The following is a 21,626-nucleotide window of genomic DNA, read 5'->3' as shown; positions in this document are numbered from 1 at the left end:
CATGCCCTTTTCTGAAGAAAGCTATCACACAAGTATAATTTGGATCCTACTAACAATGTTCTCTTTTCTTTGCAGCAGCTACCAGTAAAATGTTACCTGAAAACAAGAGTATATTCTTGCCAAAGCAACAAGGCTTTTTTGAAAAGAGTGCTTTCTTTGTGGGTGGAAACCTTAATGTTACACTAAATGAAAAAGTAAGAAGGGAAAAACATCTGATGGGAACACAGGATACAAAGAGATTGGCAAACAAAAAACAAAAACAAAACCCCCCAAAACCCAAAAAACCCACATCATTTCAACACTAACCACAAAAGGTTAGATTAATATGGTATACAACAAAGGAAGAAAGGAAAGTCCCTATTACAACTGTATGAAGAGGAAGAAGATTTCTTTGTTTATTTGTTACAGTCATCTGGTGTGAAACGTTTTATGGTCTAGCTGATATTGGAACAAGATGAACTATGCCAGTATAATGCAACCAGAGTAACTCTGCCCACCAGTGCTCAACAAGTGCCTCATGACCTGACCGCTCAGTAGGCAGGTCTGTTCCAGTAATTTGCTTACGGAAATATATTCTGAGATTTAACCTGATAAATAACAGCTAGACAGCTAGGAGACATCCACAACATTTATTCAGGGCTCTCTCTATATTTCTTTTTTTTATTTAAACAAATTTTTTAAAATTTATTTATTTATTTTTGGCTGCATTGGGTCTTTGTTGCTGTGCACAGGCTTCTCACTGCGGTGGCATCTCTTGTTGCAGAGCACGGGCTCTAGGCGCATGGGCTTCAGTAATTGTGGCACGTGGGCTCAGTAGTTGTGGCTCGCGGGCTCTAGAGTGCAGGCTCAGTCGTTGTGGCGCACGCACTTAGCTGCTATGCAGCGTGTGGGATCTTCCCGGAGCAGGGCTCGAACCCGCGTCCCCTGCATTGGCAGGCAGATTCTTAACCACTGCTCCACCAGGGAAGTGCCTCTCTCTACATTTCTAATGAAAGTGAAAGCAACTTATGTTACCTAAACCTCTACAACTTCTGGGGAAGGCAGAACAATGTCATTACCTCCATCTTACCACCACCAAGGAATAAAACGTTAAGTAACTCCACAGTCAGATGGATTGTAAACCAGCATCATTACAGTGATTAGCAAATTACACAATATGTTTCCTTGCTCCAGACAAAATCTACTACACTACGATGCTCATTTTCATCCTTTTATTTTAACTCAACACTAAAAAACTAACTTGATAATTTTGCTCTCAAACACCTATTAGATAATATGGAAAGCAAGTGTGTGTCATCCTATTTCCCAGTCTGAAATTCAACTTTACAGGGGATGTCTACTGGGGGGTAAATTATCACGTTATAAGTAAGATCAGAAAAGATTAACAAGTCTGACTTTTATCCTGTCACCCAAGAATAATTTTTAAAATAGGACAATCTCTCCCCTCTGTTGGACTGAATATACAAAATGATAAAATGTGGGACTCCCCAAATGGCATTACTTCCTAAAGGCTCAGAAATGCATGCCAAATGGTAGGGAATGGAGACCCATGGAATTTCCATGTTTCTTGAATGAAAAATCAACTTTAAAATGGAAGAGAAAGATGCCTGATGTCAAATAAAAATAGGCCAATTTGAGTTTGCATAGCAAACAGAGGGTTCTATTTACTTGAATAAAAGTTCAAAAAGATGATCACTCATGTCCTAATCTAAATTAATGCTTTTTGAAGAGTGTGGAGGGAGTTCCATCTGGAAATTCCTGCAAAATGAACCAGAGGTCTCCTGTGATAATCTTCTGTTACGGTTTATGGTTTATTTGTTGAAAATTAACATGCCTAGGGGTTTATGTATTTTTTTTTATAGCATAGAAACCAGATTCATCTGTCCTCCAGTCAGCCACTTAATTATTAGATTATCTTCGTTTTTATAAATCTGGCAGGATTAAAAGACTGATTTCAGTCACGTTTAAATGCGGGCTATAATGAGATTTGCATTTTCTTTCTACTTGTAATTAAAGGCATTCCCTTTTTAAGAGAAATGTATTTTAAACTATTTTTTTTTAATCAGTTTTTATAAGATTTCCCTTTTCACTTAGAATGGTACCACCACAGTGAATTAATATTCATTGGGCAAACAAACACAGGCTTTGTGGGACCAGTTAATTGTCACATTTTCTTTATGGTGCTTAAAATGAGCACCGAAAGTATCAAAGTTGGAATTGGGGAAAATCGGGGTATCGGTCTCAGGAAGTCCCTTGGAGATCACATCTTAATTACTCTTGTGTCCTCCCTGTGGTGGAGGCCTGGTACACATAGGCATTTACCATATGGTGGGGAATGTGTGATTTTACAAGAGAATCTTAATTATCAGGAATTCCGAAAATGCTGCAAGCAGATCCTTTTCTCTGGATTTAGTTATATAAAATGCATTGAATGCTGACAAATGACAGTGAAGACGCTACAGGTTTTGCTCGTTAGTAACACGCGTTAAATCTATTTTTTTAACCTACCTATGTGTCTTAATTAAACGCTACTTTTATTCATTTCAAGGTATGATTAGGTCTCTGAAGAAAATTTAACAAATATCTAGGACAGGGACTTCCCTGGTGGCGCAGTGGTTAAGAATCCACCTGCCAGTGCAGGAGACACGGGTTCGATCCCTGGCCAGGAAGATCCCACATGCCGCGGAGCAACTAAGCCCGTGTGCCACAACTACTGAGCCTGAGCTCTAGAGCCCGTGAGCCACAACTACTGAGCCCGCATGCCACAACTACTGAAGCCTGCACGCCTAGAGCCCGTGCTCCACAACAAGAGAAGCCACCGCAATGAGAAGCCCGCGCACCGCAATGAAGAGTAGCCCCCGCTCGCCACAACTAGAGAAAAGCCCACGCGCAGCAACGAAGACCCAACGCAGCCAAAAAAATATATGTACATACACACACACACATATATATATATATATAAACAAATATCTATGACATGCAGACCATAAAATGAATTCATTCTGAATATGCAGAAACCTAGCTAAAGGGGCAATTTTGTTTTCCGTGTGTTTTTCCTGGGTGGAAGAAGGCAGGGTATATACATGTTGAGAGGGATGACGGAACCCAGGAAGGTGAAGATTTGAATGTGACAGGGTGAAGTACACTAATTCCACACACAGAACACAGAAGAGGTGGCTGTGTAGACTCCTCTGACTGGGAGAAATCACAGTAGAAGATCCAGAACTGAAAAGGTTTGATAACAGATCATATGCCCACTGTCCTCTGAGCAACAATACTTTCTCATGACTCACTGACCCAGATATGAGACATATAACTTTGATATTTGGTGTCCAATTCTAACTAAGATAGGAAGAGAAAACATAAAACATCCTCATGGCTTTATCTCAGGGAGATCACTAAATTGCTGGCTTGGTGTCCTCAAGGAAAGGCGTCTTAGAGTTTATACCTTGTGATGCCAAGTAACGTCATTTTTATTTAAAAAAAAAAAAAAAAAAGGTATTTCAACAACAACAAAAACAATTGCACCAAGACATATAGGTGAATCAAGTCCTTATAATATAAGCTCAGATAATTCAGTAAAAATCTGTTGATCATCAAAAGCATGTATGAGACACTGCACTGGGGATGGGAGAAAAGGTGGAAATGGTTTTCTCCTGCCCTCAGTGAGAGCCCACCATCTAGGAAGGACCAAGAGAGGTACATATAGCTCTAAAGGGTAGTGGAGGGAGTGGGGTGGGGGGATAGGATTCTCCACGTAACACTTCATTATTCTACTCACAAGAAGTCCTTACCTCCGTGCAAATGAAAAATGGGCAGAGGCACTGGGGGAGAAGTTTCTTGGACTATCTTGAGGGCTATTTCCTGTAGAGAGAAAGAAGAAAAAAACTTGACATCATGACTTTGTTTTTGTATCTTTTTCTACATCCAAAACCTTCTTCTCTTTAGCAGTAAGTTTCTGTACACCTTTGTAAAATGTCCATCTCCTCAAAAAATGTTTTACTTTTACCTGGAGCAGAGACAGGGGGTCGGCTTGAGTTCCAGCGCAGCTTTCCAAGTGTGTAATATATGAATAAACAAACCTACATCACCAACCAGCAGTTTTCCATATATGTAACAATCTAAATATTTCAGTCCTACAGAATAATGAATATACAAATGTCCTGGTTCCTACTCTTCCGGATGTAAACATTTCCAACAGCAGGATGGATGGAGAAGTATATGCTTCAATTGGGAGGGTGAGGCTTTCCATTTTAAGGAGGCAGTCTTGATATTTTTATTTACAGAAACCGAAATACAATTCTGAGTTCTCAAAAATGAATCCTCATATTTCAAAGTACATATTTTAAAGGGAGAAATGTCAGAACAAGTCATAAAATACTGGGGAGAACCCAACAGTTCAGACCTATTCCTCAAATGATCCAGCTCTATCTCAGCATGGCCTAGTGGCCCAGCAGGACTAACCCTTATCAGTATTTTCTTCAATAGTCTCTCTGCTCCTAAGCAGCTGGGTGGTGACTGGCCAGGCAGCCTTTAAAAGCCACAGTCACACAGAGGCTGGCAGAGGGTGTCCTCCCCAAGTCCTCTGGACGCAGGTGGAACATGGGTTGCTTACTGTAAAGTGGCAGCTCCTGGGGGACTCGCTACTTTCCCCATCAGAACATGTAACCTGCTACTGATCACTGAGAAAGCTTGGCAGGCAGCAGGTGAGGGGAGGTTCAGGGCACTCCAGACCACCCTGCTTCCCTCTGCATGTTTAATTAGGTTGGCAGAATTTCCTGAGGACCGGATGGGACTGTAGCTGGTGTAAATAAGGAGGTTAGGAAAGGCAGCAAACTAATCCTGTATGTTCTTGAAACACAGAAAATAAATCAAGAAGACATGTTTAATCCTTAACAACAAGCCAGTTGCCACATTACTGATTTCTTACCAGAAGTGACAATTGTAATTAGGGGTAAGGAATACAAAACGGCACCTTCAAGTCAGTACCTAGCTATAAAGGTTAAACAATTTATTACCTGTGTGCAAAAAGAATAGATTAATGCATTAAAGTGGATAATTTCAGTGTTACCTTGAGGACTTCTGGACTGGCTACACCTCTACCGAAATTTTTCAATTAAAGTCGCAGATTTTATAGTGATGGCATCAACAGATGCCATTAAGTTTATGACAGACAGCACAATTAAAGCCATTTCACTGGGAAGCACTGAAAAGCCCATTTCTTTAAGGACAGAGAATCAGGAAGCATTTTCCCCCTGCAGCAATGAAATTTATCATGCCTTTGCATCTGTTGTTCCTTGGGCCCCCGGAGAAATGGATTCTGCATTTGCCATCCAGTAATCCAGGACTCTTTTTGTCCATTTATCTACACAGCTAAATTAAGTTCTTTGAACTTTTCCCAACAGCCTTCATTCCCCCTGCCCCCCTCCCAATTTAGTTTGTGCATCACTCTTCATATTCCTTAAAAGGTCTTGATTTCAAGATGGCGAGAAATCTTGTTTCTAAAGGGAAACAAATCAAATGCCAGAAATCTCCATGTCGATTTTGTTTTTATTTGGGAAAAAAACGTTCGCTTTGCTCACACCCCACATAGAGCAAACTACCAGTAAATTATGAGGAGAAACAAAACAATTGATTGAAGCCAAGGCATTTTGAGAACAATCCCTGCTACCCTATTCACTGAGAATAAATAATAAGGCCAGTGAAACTTGGCACCAAATTCTTAGCCCTGTGTTCTTTGTAAAGAGAACACTATATCTGGAGATTTTATGAGATCAACCAGAACTAGAGAGAACTTGCTGAATGTTTTTAAGACTCTGAAGGAGGGAGAGACAAGGAATTATCTTAAAAACCTTTTCACTTTTAGAGATTTTAAGGAGTGGTCCCCCAGGAAGCTGTGTAACATCTTATAATACATGGCGGACCATCACTTTGAGGATGAATGGGCAGAGATAGAGAGAGAGAGGTAGGTTAATTTAACTCTGCTCTTTAAACAAACAAACCAACAAAAAACCCAGGGCTACCATTAACCATTTCTCGTCTTTGGGTTTTGCCTTCCTATTCTATGCTGCCTTTCCAGGCACTTCCATTAACAATGTTCCTCAACTCCAAGCTATAGAGCCATTCCTATTATCTTACTAACCACAGATCTTTCTTGTTTCATGTCCCACTGAAGAGCTAGTTGACATGCAAATACACGCCCCCACATTATCACAAAGGCCCTTAAGTGCAATGGGATATTGGAGAAAATGAAGGTGGCATGAACTAGACTGATAATTCCTTAAGGACAAGAGACTATAGCTTAATGTGAGGTCAGTTCAGCAAGCTGGAGATAAAGAGAAAGAATGGAAGGACTTCAGGAAGGGGACAGAATCAACCCAAACACAGCGGGGCAATGCAGTGGAAACAGGCTCTCTACAAGCAGGGAATTCAGACTGGTAAGGCCAATGAGTTGTGAACTACATGTATTGGTACTACCTAGTGGAAGGCCTTAAGAGATGTTTGGATGCAAGAGAGATGCTAGAGATTTTAAGCTGGCATGAGTATGCCGAGTGGACAGATGTGTTGCCGAGGAGAAGGAGCTAGATTAGGACATGGAAAGCCAATAGAAAGGATATTCTGGTGAGCAAACCAAGGGTAATTGGTGATGGATTAGAAATAAGTCATGAAAAAGATTACAGACTAAAAGTGACTGAGGCTTCCAATGTGAGTAGACTGTCCCATTAACAGGGAACTTTCAGAGAGAATTGGGGCGGTAGTAATAGTAGAAGAAAAGGGTAGATGAGTATTCTAGACATTTTTGTCATTTGTTACAGAAAATTCCTCTATTTTCCTTAGGGAGAAATTAGAAGATTAGCAGATTAAATAGGCAGAAGTCAATCTTTGAGGTCTTTGTTCTTATTTGAAATAAAAATTGATTTCTATGTTGTCTCTTAAGTCTTAGGGGTACTATTTTGTTACACAAAACAACACTAATTTAGAACAGATTGAATTATAAAGCACACCTTATATAGTCTTAACTTAGAGATGAGGACCGGACTGTTGTGGATACACACAGCACTTCCCCAGGACAAGAAAGTAAGATGGATTGAAACCAGAGTCCTATACTTGACCTTCACTGCTCACAGCGCTGCTCTCTGAATTCATCCACCCATCTGCAAAGCAATACCTGAGAGACGCTCAAACGAAAACTGGTGCCAGTTAATTCTCTGCCCATATGTGCAGCACTTGCTTATAACTCAAATCCAGCTGTTCCCAGGGATTTGCTGGCTCTCGGATGTTTGAGTGCCATGACACTTTATAGACTACTGTTTCTGACCTGGTAAAGGAAACCTTAATAGTGGTCAGGCGTTGAATAGGTAATTAACTCCAGGATCCCCAGGGGCAACTAGCGTTGCTAATACACAGGCAGTACAGCAAAACAGTACTTTACCTAACGGAGCTACACAGGGTGCCTCATTTTAGAGGCAGTTATTGTTAAGAAAGTGATTTCCAGATTAATTAAATTGTTTGATTGCTTTGTAATTAGGTTGGAGAAGTCCTGTGTCTTTACCACAGAGAAACAAGCTGCAAATCTTTTTAGAAGGCATATGCTATACCCACTATAGATTATTAATGTGCTTTTAATAGCTGTCTGTTCACAAAATGATAGTTTCTGGTTGCCTTGATTTTCTATCAGGACTTGAGGGATCCAAGAATTAATGATAATTGCCATTTGAAACTCCTGGTAGATCACAAGAGTAAGCCCCCACTTGAATCCTTGTTATCATTACTTGGTGATCGGCTTAAAAAAGTTGTGACTTTTTCACACCATAACAACCAGCGCTGTGTTTCTTAATCGTTCTGCAGGAGATTCTCAGCGACGAATTGACACTGCTGAAAAACCTTAAGTCCAAACTTCACAGGACCAAACCTAGGATCCCCTCACAAGATGTTATGGCAGCAGATAAAGAGGGCAATGGAACAGTTATGCAGGGACCTCAAGCTGAGTGGACTTTGAAAAATAACAGTTCAATTTCACGTGAGAAGCTTAAGTCTACGCTACCAGATCCAGCGGACGCCAGAGGAGAGTTAGAAATCCTCCTTTCACTTAGCTGTCTCAGAAACTGGCTCCTCTCCAGATATAACTGCAGAATATTAATTAAACCTGGGCAGCTGTTTAGACTCTAAGTGGACGGAGAGAAACCTTGATTGGCCTTCGGTGGCATTCTCTCAGGGTAAGCTGTGAAGTGTTCACAGCAGGCCAATAAATAGACTTTTATGCCTGGGTTTTCAAGTAAAGAGAGAATTATGCACAATAAATCAAGCCTTTCTTAAAATCTGGCCTCTCTGAACCTCTTTTGGTTTTCCCATCCCTGCCACATTGATCCTTCTTACCCAGCACCACTACTCACTGTCATCTGATTAATTCATTCAACAAATATTTATCAATAAATAAATGGTGTGATTTGATTTGCGTTTTAGAAAGAGCCTTCTAGCTGTTCTGTGGCCAACGGGCTCTAAGCAGGCACAAATGGAAGCAGGGAGATCAGTAAGGAGGCTACCAGCATAGATAAGGTAAGAGATGATGGTGGTTTGGACAGGATGGGAGTAGATCTCAGGTATGTTCTGGTTGTAGAGCCAACAGGATTTACTGAAAAACTGGACTGAGTGGAAGTATGGGGGAAAGAACACAATATTGCCATTTGCAACAACACGGATGGACCTGGAGGGTATTATGCTGAGTGAAGTAAGTCAGACAAATACTATATGATACCACTTATATGTGGATTCTAAAAAGTAATACAAATGAATCTATATACGAAACGAAACAGACTCACAGATATACAAGACAAACTTATGGTTACCCAAGGGGAGAGGGAGGGGAGGAGGGACAAATTTGGTGTATGAGATTAACAAACTACTATATATAAAATAGATAAGTAACAAAGGATTTACTGTATGACACAGAGGATTATACCCAGTATCTTGTAATAGCCTATAATGTAATATAATCTGTAAAAACAAACAAGCAAACAAACAAAAAAACCAAAGCACTATGCCATATGCCTGAAACACAATCTTGTAAATCAACTATACTTAATTTAAAAAATGCGAAAAGCCCCTGAAAATCTGGGTGAGATTTACGCTCTTTTATTTACAGAGGCACCACCTCAAATAATTTTAAATATATTAACATGTACTTATGTTCCATATTATATGCAATCACATGTAACAATGTTACACTTCTTAGATGTAGCATTTATATTACTCAATTAAACATTGAAAAGTTCTATTATAGTTTTTTATTGTACTTGAGAGCAAATAACATTTTTCCAGCTCACATTATTCAGTACCTAACAGATTTAATAGCCCTATCTGTTTGATATAGCCAAACTAGAAAACAGTGCTAGTTAAAGGTTTACAGAGAAGGAAAATTCTATAGGCTAACTAGTGAAGTTTGAGGAATGATCATTTCAATCATTCTGTATAATGTCACCATAGGTAAAACGGAATGAAGTGTAATGACAGGTATACTGTATTTCATTTCTCTCTTCTTCTCACTAACTTATAATTCTAAATGCTGGTGAGGGATAAATTTTGGTTATACATGTAGACACACAAAAAGCGTATTTTGAATTCTCAGTGCCTAAGCTAGTCCCTGTTACACTGTAAACTAGAAATGTATTTTTTTCTAATTCATCAATTATGTATTAAGTTCTTTTTATATACAGAGCTTTGAGTTACCTGCTAGAATAGATTAAATAGGTAAACAAGACCCAAAGAGCTAAAAATCTACTGACAGAAGATCTGTACAGCACCAACTCTAGACTCATCTTGTGAAACCAATTCTGGATCCTTATTCATGTGAAAAAGAAATTTTCTTAGATCAAAGCCCTTAAATGTGTCAAAATTACTCACTAAAAACAAACTCTCAATGATGATACCACACAGAACGCACTATGTCACCACAGACACTTAAAAAATGGACACGCCCTGCTTTCTAAGGAATGACTGATGAGCTTATAGGGTGGAAAACATGTAGGGAGTAAGAGAGATATCCAATAACAGGTCAATTTCTATGTCATAAGACTCTCACAGATGCCTATTGCCTCCATTTCATGAAGCCATTCCTCTGAAATTTGTGTAGTGTATTTGAAATGCTGTGTCATTGACACGAATCTCTTGGAGATGTGTTATAATGAGTTCTTGGGAATGTTTTAGCTTTTCATTGACCCCTCCTTATTACTCTGAATTGATGTCATATCTCAAGGTGATCCTAAGTAAAGACTGGTGAATGTCAAGAGTGACGAAGAAAGTTGATTTTTAGTTGTATGTTTTCCTCCCATCTACAGTAATTCATCTTCCCAGCAATAGAGAAGAGATTACTTGTAGCCTTTGTTTAAATTTACTGAGAAGTGTCTGTAAGGTCAAGGTAGGGGAGGTAAGAACGTAGCTACTGTAACAGCTATTCCTAAGTTTCATGCAGTTTTATGAAATGTGATGTATTCTATTAATCTTAGATAATTAATTAGTCTCTGAGTGTGGATAAAAGACTGAGTTAAAGAATGTAATCTAAGGTGTGCATATTTTTTTTTCTATCTTACATGAAGGGATTTCAATTCTTTAACATAATTAGATACAAAGAATTTCCATTTTTACCTAGAAGAAGGATGGACAATATCAGGAAATTGGTTCCTCTCGGACTGTTTGCTTCAGTTGCTGAGTAATTTCTAGTCAAAGAGGCAGTATTTAAATGAAACGCTGCACATCCATATAACTTGCTAGAAGTAATCTGAATGTACTCTCTATTATAAATCTCCTCCTTTCAGCTCCCCTTAAAAATATAAATACTAAATTTAAGGTGGTCCTACTTAACAAAATGGTAAATGTTCCTTTGGCTTTTGATACAAAGGCATTCATTCCATCTGAAAGAAGCAAAATAACTGTTACGTATTTTTTTAACAGTTAATTATGTTCGGTTTCTAACTCCAGAAATATCTTGAGAGTTAAAAGAATTGAAGACATTCAGTTCTATTGTTTCATAATAAAATAATATGTAATGTGCCAAGTATCTAATAAATCAGAATGCTGACTTTCAGTTCTCATAAACCATTCTATACAAGATCTTAGAAATTCCCTGGCCCCAAGACTCTCCTCTAATATTTTTCTCCCACTCTCCTCTTCCATACCTTTAGATCAATAAACAGTTCTCAATATGAGGTGCACAGGTGGATTACTTGGAAAGCTTTAAAAATGCTGATGCCCCGGCCCTAGTCTACCCCTTTTAAATGAAGTGACTCTAGTCAGCTGCCAGGGCTGAGAACTACGGCCTTAGAATTTCCTTGTACTCCGTAAATCATACCCAAGACTTCATTAGCCATTTAGAGTTCTCAACCAGGAAGTCTTGGATTTTTTACACTCCCCCCCCCCTTTTCCTTCTATAACTCAACTTCCCTGCCTTCTTGTCTCAGCTATACTAATTCAATGTCCCTAGTATACATTTACTTCACTCTGACCTCCAAGTAGTCTCAAAACAGGACTCAGACTGGAAATTCCTTCTCCATCAGCCCAAACAAAGAGTATCCCACCATGTCAACACTCCAGAAATCCCACCTGCCTGCAGGTGTCCTCTTAGGTTAATCAAGTAAGTTATTACACTTCTTCTACCCGAGTTCTATTGCTATTCTCCTCTAAACTCAATTATTTCCACAATTTCTCCTTTCCTCTAAAACAGGAACATTCCCCAAGCTAAGCTGTGTATCATTCCTAGGTTCCTGGGTTAAGATTAAAAGTCTCTGTATAAGGAAATCATAGGGAAGAAAACACTCATAAACCATAACCCTGTTTATACTTTTACTATCAACTTTAATCTTTTGATTGCTCAAAGCTGAAACACCAGCTATCGTTATAATCAGTATCTAACAGTATACGAACGAGATATTTGCCTTAGAACTGTACATCTCATTCTTTCATCTTTTTAATAAGCAGAATGCCTAATATTTGGCCAGGTAATATCAGAACATGTAAAAGTATTAGAAACGTTAAAATCAAGACATGGGGGGCTCAATTCAACCAGTGACTATCAGAAGCAAAACTAAAATCATTCTAATTATCCTAATCATTCTTCCTTGCAGAAAGCATGATTTGCCCTTATCCATGATAGGGATGTGTCCATTCAGGGCCTTATTCTATTTATGGTCTATACAGGTATCCATATTTTTAGCATACAATCCTAAGTAACTGATGGGTGGGGTGAGAGGAGCTTGTTTCAAACCACATGCAACCCTGAGATTCTGTATACACAAATATCAACCTTCAGGGAATCACTACCCTAAGGAGCCACAGATATTAATTATAACGTTTTGAACCCTTCAGGTATGTTGGGGTGTATTGAGGCAGGGAAACAAGTTGTAATTACTCTCTTAAAAAGCACAACAGGGTCCTCAAGGTCCTCTGAATGAAAAATTAGGTATATAGCAGGTACATAATTTGGCATATTAAATCATTTAATAAATACTTATTTATCTTACTAAATATAAGACCTGATACTATAAAACTACTAGAAGGAAACGGAAAAAAACTTCCCTGGTGGTGCAGTGGTTAAGAATCCACCTGCCAATGCAGGGGACATGCGTTCAAGCCCTGGTTGGGGAAGATCCCACATGCCACGGAGCAACTAAGCTCATGCGTCACAACTACTGAAGCCTGCGTGCCTAGAGCCCGTGCTCTGTAACAAGAGAAGCCACTGCAATGAGAAGCCCAGGCACCGCAACGAAGAGAAGCTCACACACCCCAACGAAGAGTAGCCTCCGCTTGCCGCAACTAGAGAAAGTCTGCGCTCAGCAATGAAGACCCAATGCAGCCAAAAATAAATAAATAAAATAAATAAATTTATATATAAAAAAAAACTTTAAAAAAATTCCTTGACATTGGTTTTGGAAACAATTTTTTGGATATGACAGCAAAAGGGCAAACAACAAAAGCAAAAATAAACAAATGGGACTACATCAAACTAAAAAGCTTCTATGCAGCAAAAGAAACAATCAGGGCTTCCCTGGTGGTGCAGCGGTTAAGAATCAGCCTGCCAATGCAGGGGACACAGGCTCGATCCCTGGTCCAGGAAGATCCCACATGTCGTGGAGCAACTAGGCCCGTGCGCCACAACTACTCGCCTGTGCTCTAGAAACCGTGAGCCACAACTACTGAGCCCATGTGCCGCAACTACTGAAGCCTGTGCACCTAGAGCCTGTGTTCCGCAACAAGAGAAGTCACTGCAATGAGAAGCCCACACACCGCAAAGAAGAGTAGCCCCCGCTCGTCACAACTAGAGAAAGTCCCCGCACAGCAACGAAAACCCAACGCAGCCAAAAATAAATAAAACAAACAAATTAAAAAAAAAGAGAAACAATCAGTGAAATGAAAACGCAAACCTACTGAACGAGAGAAAATATATGCAAACCATGTCTCTGACAAGGGACTGATATCCAAAAAAATAACACAATTCAATAGCAAAAAACCAAACAATCTGATTAAAAATGGGCAAATAACTTGAATAGACATTTTCTCAAAGAAGATATACAAATGGCCAATGGGTACATGAAAAGGTGCTCACCATCACTAGGCATCAGGGAAATGCAAATCAAAACCACAATGAGATTTTACGTCACAACTGTCAGAATGGCTATTATCAAAAAACAAGAGACAACAAACAGTGAAGATATGGAGAAAAGAAAACAGTGGTTCACTGTTGTTGGGAATGTAAACTGGTGCAGACACTATAGAGTCTCCTCAAAAAATTAACAATGGAACTAACATATGGTCCAGCAATTCCACTTCTGCGCATTTATCTGAAGAAAATGGCATCACTATCTCAAGAAGACATCTGCACTCCCGTGTTCACTGCAGCATTATTATTATTATTTTTTTAAATTAATTAGTTAATTTATTTTTGGGTGTGTTGGGTCTTCGTTTCTGTGTGAGGGCTTTCTCCAGTTGCGGCAAGCGGGGGCCACTCTTCATCGCAGTGCACGGGCCTCTCACTGTCGCGGCCCCTCTTGTTGCGGGGCACAGGCTCCAGGTGCGCAGGCTCAGCAGTTGTGGTTCACGGGCCCAGTTGCTCTGCGGCATGTGGGACCAGGGCTCGAACCCGTGTCCCCTGCACCGGCAGGCAGACTCTCAACCACTGCACCAGCAGGGAAGCCCTGCAGCATTATTTACAACAGCCAAGACATGGTAATCACCTAAGTGTCCCTTGACGGATGAATGGATACACACACACACACACACACACACACACACACACACACAGTGGAATGTTATTTGTTCATTAAAAGAAGGAGATCTTGCCTATTGTGACAACATGGATGGACCTTAATGGCATTATGCTAAGTGAAATGAGACAGAGAAAGATAAATATTGTATGTTCTCACTTATATGTGGAGTCTAAAAAACTCGAGCTCAGAAATAGAGAGTAGAGATCTGGTTGCCAGTTATTTGGGGTGGGAGAAATGGGGAGATTGTTAAAGGGTACAAATTTCTAGTTATAAGATGAATAAGTTCTGGGGATTTAACGTATAGCATGGGGACTATAACTAACAGTATTGTATTATATATTAAAAGTTGTTAAGAGAGTCAATGTTTAATGTTAACACCATACACACAAAAATCGTAATTATGTGAGGGGATGTAGAAGTTAACTAACCTTATTGTGGTAATGATTTCATAACACATACATGTATCAAATCAACACGTCATATGCCTTAAACTTGCATATGTTATACGTCATTAACATCTCAGTAAAGCTTGGGGGAGAGTCAATATATGCTGGGTACCTTGCTAGACCTATTAAGTCAAAGGTAATTGATATGGGGGGGCTTCCTTCAAGTGATGTTGGCAGTGATGCTGGATGAAATGGAATACTGTCATTCTGGAGACTGTTTAAGCTAGAGCTCTGTATCCTGAGAACACTCAAAGGGTCAAAATAAACAATCACTTTGGGTGTCAGGTCAGTGTGAATGTAACGCAGACCAGTGCTTAGCAGTTGGACAGGAAAGCCCTGCCATATTTCCCTCCTTTTTGGCTACAATGTGGCAGACCCTTGGTAGCCTTTGGAGGAAGTTAGATGAATCACACCATCTCTGACAATGCTCTCACCCACCAGGCAGGAAAGAAAGACCCAACAGAACATAATGGGATACTGCACTCATGGTGATATGTATACATAAAGTGAGGAAGCCACAAATTCAGAAGACAGAAGAATGGATGGCTGCAGAGAGGCAACCTTTCATCTGAACCCTGAAGGAAAGTGGTAACTGAAAGGAAAGGAGCCTTTTGAAGCAGAGGAAACTGAACAAAGGGACAGAGTCTCAAAAGTGAACAGCACATTTTTACATGTCTTAATTTTATTACAAAAGCAATTATATACATTGTAAAAAAAAATTCAAATAGTTCAAGGAGGTATAAAATAAAGACTGAAAATCTCTCCTAGCCTCTGACTCTCATTCACTGATTCTTTCAAACACTTAATATGAACTCATTATGGGCCAGGCACCACAACAAGCTATGGGCCACATGCTGCCTCCTCACCCCCAGTTCTACTCTTCAGATGTATGGATTTATCTAGAAATACATGTAGATATATAAGTATATATTAGGTATATTTAAAAATTCCCCAAATAATACCATGCCATATATATATATATATTTATACATATATACACACACTTATATATACAGTTGAGCCTTGAACAACACAGATTTGAAGTGTGCGGGTCCACATATATGCAGATTTTTTCAATAGTAAATCCTACAGTACCACATGTGTTCAGCAGTTGACTGAATGTGCGGATATGGCCTGCGAATACAGAGGAATTGTGAATCAGAGGAACCTCAGGTACAGAGGGACGACTCTAAGTTATACTGAGATTTTCAACTGCGCAGAGGGCGGGTACCTGTAACCCCTGTCAACTATTTATATCCTGTCAACTATTTATATATATATTCTATAATTGCTGTTTTTTGTTAATAATCTAGCTACAACTCTCTATATCAGTTCATCTAAATAAATCTCTGTCATCTTTAGAATCAAATAAAATTCCAATATGTCTTGTACCATAATTTACTCAGTCTTCTATTAATGGATATTTAGACTGATTTCAGTGCTTTGATTATCCAATGAATATCTTCTGAATATTTAAGTGATTATATCCAAGAGCTAAATTCCTGGAAGCAGAACTACTGGCCCCAAAAGTGATTTCAGAAACCTCTTGCATTCCTATACACTAATGATGAAAAATCTGAAAGAGAAATTAAGGAAACACTCCTATTTACCACTGCCACAAAAAGAATAAAATACCTAGGAATAAACCTACCTAAGGAGACAAAAGACCTGTATGCAGAAAACTATAAGACACTGATGAAGGAAGGAAATTAAAGATGATACAAACAGATGGAGAGATATACCAAGTTCTTGGACTGGAAGAATCAACATTGTGGAAATGACTATACTACCCAAAGCAATCTACAGATTCAATGCAATCCCTATCAAACTACCAACAGCATTTTCACAGAACTAGAACAAACAATTTCACAATTTGTATGGACACACAAAAGACCCCGAATAGCCAAAGCAATCTTGAGAAAGAAAAAAGGAGCTGGAGGAATCAGGCTCCCAGACTTCAGGCTATACTACAAAGCTACAGTAATCAAGGCAGTATGGTACTGGCACAAAAACAGAAATATAGATCAATGGAACAGGATAGAAAGCCCAGAGATAAGCCCACGCAAATATGGTCACCTTATTTTTGATAAAGGAGGCAAGAATATACAATGGAGAAAAGACAGCCTCTTCAATAAGTGGTGCTGGGAAAACTGGACAGCTACATGTAAAAGAATGAAATTAGAACACTCCCTAACACCATACACAAAAATAAACTCAAAATGGATTAAAGATCTAAATGTAAGGCCAGACACTATCAAACTCTTAGAGGAAAATATAGGCAGAACACTCTATGACATAAATCACAGCAAGATCCTTTTTGACCCACCTCCTAGAGAAATGAAAATAAAAACAAAAATAAACAAATGGGACCTAATGAAACTTAAAAGCTTTTGCACAGCAAAGGAAACCATAAACAAGACCAAAAGACAACCCTCAGAATGGGAGACAATATTTGCAAATGAAGCAACTGACAAAGGATTAATGTCCAAAATTTACAAGCAGCTCATGCAGCTCAATATCAAAAGAACAAACAACCCAATCAAAAAATGGGCAGAAGAACTAAATAGACATTTCTCCAAAGAAGATAGACAGATAGCCAACAAACACATGAAAGAATGCTCAACATCACTAATCATTAGAGAAATGCAAATCAAAACTACAATGAGGTATCACCTCACACCAGTCAGAATGGCCATCATCAAAAAATCTACAAACAATAAATGCTGGAGAGGGTGTGGAGGAAAGGGAATCCTCTTGCACTGTTGGTGGGAATGTAAACTGATACAGCCACTATGGAGAACAGCATGAAGGTTCCTTACAAAACTAAAAATAGAACTACCATATGACCCAGCAATCCCATTAGTGGGCATATACTCTGAGAAAACCATAATTCAAAAAGGGTCATGTACCACAATGTTCATTGCAGCCCTATTTACAATAGCCAGGACATGGAAGCAACCTAAGTGTCCATCAACAGATGAATGGATAAAGATGATGTGGCACATATATACAATGGAATATTACTCAGCCATAAACAGAAATGAAATTGAGTTATTTGTAGTGAGGTGGATGGACCTAGAGTCTGTCATACAGAGTGAAGTAAGTCAGAAAGAAAAACAAATACCGTATGCTAACACACATATATGGAATCTAAAAATTAATAAATAAATAAAAATAAATAAAAATGGTTATGAAGAACCTAGGGGCAGGACAGGAATAAAGATGCAGATGTAGAGAATGGACTTGAGGACATGGGGAGGGGGAAGGGTAAGCTGGGACGAAGTGAGAGAGTGGCATGGACTAATATATACTACCAAATGTAAAATAGATAGCTAGTAGGAAGCAGCCGCGTAGCACAGGGAGATCAGCTCGGTGCTTTGTGACCACCTAGAGGGGTGAGATAGGGTGGGAGGGAGACGCAAGAGGGAGGAGATATGGGGATATATGTATATGTATAGCTGATTCACTTTGTTATAAAGCAGAAACTAACATACCATTGTAAAGCAATTATACTCCAATAAAGATGTTTAAAAAAAAAAAAAGGGAGTTCACTTTTCACTTTGGTGCATATAACTAAATTGTTCTCCAAAGACACTGATGTAATTTACACTGTCACTAGTGGCATCTGGAACACCATCTCCCCTCAGTCTTGCCAACACAGAATTTTTTCATATTTTGGTGGTATCATATTGTTTTGATATGCATTTCTTTAGGATGAGTGAAACTGAGCCTCTTTTAAAATGTTAACTGACCATTTGTTCTTTTTTGTACTAACCACCTGCTTCACACTTTACTCCTCTGAGTTATGTTAGTCTTTTTTTGAAATTAATTTGTTTTTTGTTCTTTTGTACAATGAGGCAATTCTGTCAATACACTGAAGATGTTTCTCCCATTTGTGCTTACCTTTTAATGTTGCTTATGGTAACTCATCTGCAGAGAAAATTTTATGTAATCAAATTTATCAACCATTTTCCTTTATGGCTTACAAGGTTTTGTACCTTGTTTGGAAAGACCTTCCCCACTCCCAAATTATTTTCTAAATGCAACCATATTTTCTTCTAGTAGTTTTATGGGGTTTGTTTTAATTAAAAATTTTTTCTGTATCTACATGGGATTTATATGATTTAAGGAGTAAGATATAGCAGTCCAGTTTACTTCTTTTCCAAATGGCTAATCAACTGATTCAAGACCATTTATTGGCTTTAATAATCTACATTTTCCCCAATGATTTAAGTAAGGCATATTTAAGGAATGCCAAGTAACAGGATGCCATAGAGGGGGAGCTGTAGGAAGTTAGGACAGAGCACAGTAAATGATGGGGAGCATAGAGAATGGATGAGAATCAAACTACAGAAATCTGAAGACCAGTTGGAAATATCCTTTAGGGCAGTATTCCAGGTGATTTTTGACCTGGATGGGACCGTGGAATACCTATTTGTATCAAGTATTCCAGGTGATTCTTAGGCACACTAGAGTTTCAGGATGGCTTTAGAACAGTCATTCTTAACGTTGGTTTCACATACAAACAGCCTAGGGAACTTTAAAAAATCCAACGACCAAGTCACACTTCAGTCCTATTCAATCAGAATGGGGATTGGGGTGAGGGAAGTTATCAGTCATTTTTAAAGCTTCCCAGGTGATTCCAATGTGCACTCAAGTTGGAGAAACACTGCTTTAGATTCTGCTAAAGAAAGTGAATTTTATAGATTAAGTTGTTCTCTAACCTAACTATGTATCAAAATCCCCTGGGGAGCTTTTAAAAAGATACACACTGATGCCAGGCCAGACAGATGAAGTTTCTGATTTAATTGGTCTGGGACCTGGGTATTTTTTTTAAGCTCCACAGGTGATTGTAATGCGCAGCAAGGCTTTAGGACCTACAGTACAATCATTCTCAAACTGCAGAGTGCATCAGAAAGAATCACCTTGAGGATTTACTGGGCACCACCCCCATAGTTACTTAATTAGTGAGTATGGGTTGGAGCCTGATAGTTAGTATTTTTTTTTTTTTTTTTTAGCCACAACGCTACTTTTTTTTTTTTTTTTTTGGCTGTGTTGGGTCTTCGTTTCTGTGCGAGGGCTTCCTCTAGTTGCGGCGAGTGGGGGCCACTCTTCATCGCGGTGCGCGGGCCTCTCACTATCGTGGTCTCTCTTGTTGCGGAGCACAGGCTCCAGACGCGCAGGCTCAGTAGTTGTGGCTCACGGGCCTAGTTGCTCCGCGGCACGTGGGATCCTCCCAGACCAGGGCTCGAACCCGTGTCCCCTGCATCGGCAGGCAGATTCTCAACCACTGCGCCACCAGGGAAGCCCCAATAGTTTGTATTTTTAACTAGTCTCCTGGTGCTGCTCGTCAGTGGATCACACTTTGGGAACCACTACACTCATGCATGTCATGACAAACCATGGGATGTTTTTCTTTAGTTAAAAGACATAATTAAGTTCCTGTCTTAAAAAATAATAGCTTCAATGTTGAAGAAAGATTTGAGAGGCAGTGAGAGTATGCAGGAAGATGGAACCCGGTTCTCATTCCACTGCAAAAGCCCTGAGCAACTGGCTGGGGAAAGGAGCCAGGTGTAAAACACATTTCAGGGGAGACTTAGCAGGGAGGGTTTAACGAAAGATGATGCTGAAGTTGCTAGCTTGGGTGACCATGTGGATGATGTTGCCAATAGCTGAGAATAAACAGCATTGGTGACAAGATACTGGGTATTGAATAACAGCTGGATTTAAGGTGCTGGTGGGACACATTCAGATGGAGAAAGTGCCAGTAAGTACAAACAGGCATCTGCGTTCAGGAGAAAGGCCCAAGATAAAACTGCAGGAAAACTCAGCACATGCATGAATCAGAGGACCTTGGGCAAGAAGTGACTGTCACAAGTAAAAGGGTGACAAAGGATTTAACCCAAGGGATCCCAAGAGTTAAAATGGATGAGAAAACAAGAAGGAATCATAGGAAGCAAGGGAAGAGGTAGTCAAGACGTAGAAAACTGTTCCTGACGTCAAATCCTGCAAGGGTGCTCACACTGAGTAATATTATTTTACAAAGAAGTCATTGCATTCGACCACTGGAAGACCATGGTTTTCGTAGAGCAGTAGGACAGGAGTGGTGTTGTGCCTGGGTCCATCATCGGTGAATCCTGGCCAATGTTGGACCTGAACGAGTTTCCCAAGGGAACCAGAGTAGGAATATTTGGCTTTGTTTAACTGAGACATTAAATGAAGATAACAACATCTACACTTGGTTATTAATTTAATCAAGTTATAATTTTTAAAAGACATTTCAAATGTTATAATAGCTCATAATTTCATAGAATGATTTAAAACCTAATATTAAAAATGTGCTATCAGGTGGAAAATCAAGGAGGTAATACCTAAGTGAGGGGTTGGCTTTCACATTTTCTGACAGGAAGCTACAGCAAACCAAAATGTTTCCTTTATAGTCTAGAATATCTAATTGTCGAACCTTAGTACAGAACAATTTTACTCAGGATATTTTTAATTAACAACATCTCTTTTACTAGAAAATATCGGAAAAAGTTCTGCTAAATAGTTTTGTAATGTCTTCCAACAGCAATTAACTCAGATAAAAAAAGAAAGAAAGAAAGAAAAAAGACATTTTTATTCAGCAATGTATGTCATAAAAAAGCAATCTTCACCCAGATCCTACACTACCCTTCAGCAGACGTATGCTTTTCTAAGTGATGTTAGGGTAGAATATAGTAGCATATGCCCATCACCCCCATGGGGCTGACTAAGGATAAATTAGACTGAGGGGATAACTTTAGTAGTACTACTAATATTGGAAAATGCTAAACATAAAACTGTTTAACTGCTTTAAGCTGGAGGCAGATGGTGAGGGTGGAAGCAATATGCACATAGGATCTTGCTGGTGAAACGTTTAAAATCCGTAGAAAAGGAACTGCTC

General features: G+C 39.2%; 1 protein-coding gene across 5 annotated transcripts in view; it reads right to left on the bottom strand.

Moving 5' to 3' along the window:
* Positions 1-21,626, bottom strand: part of LOC137759326 (microtubule-associated serine/threonine-protein kinase 4-like) — a 206,665-nt gene that overhangs the window by 70,012 nt on the left and 115,027 nt on the right. For all 5 annotated transcript variants that reach the window (XM_068535437.1, XM_068535441.1, XM_068535440.1 and 2 more), the window contains one exon: positions 3,795-3,864. In XM_068535437.1, coding sequence (XP_068391538.1) covers positions 3,795-3,864 — 70 coding nt within the window. The remainder of the gene's footprint in view (positions 1-3,794; positions 3,865-21,626) is intronic.

This window comes from Eschrichtius robustus, chromosome 2 (genome assembly GCF_028021215.1).
Source record: "Eschrichtius robustus isolate mEscRob2 chromosome 2, mEscRob2.pri, whole genome shotgun sequence".
NCBI lineage: Eukaryota > Metazoa > Chordata > Mammalia > Artiodactyla > Eschrichtiidae > Eschrichtius > Eschrichtius robustus.
This window is presented reverse-complemented; position numbering and strand designations above follow the sequence as displayed.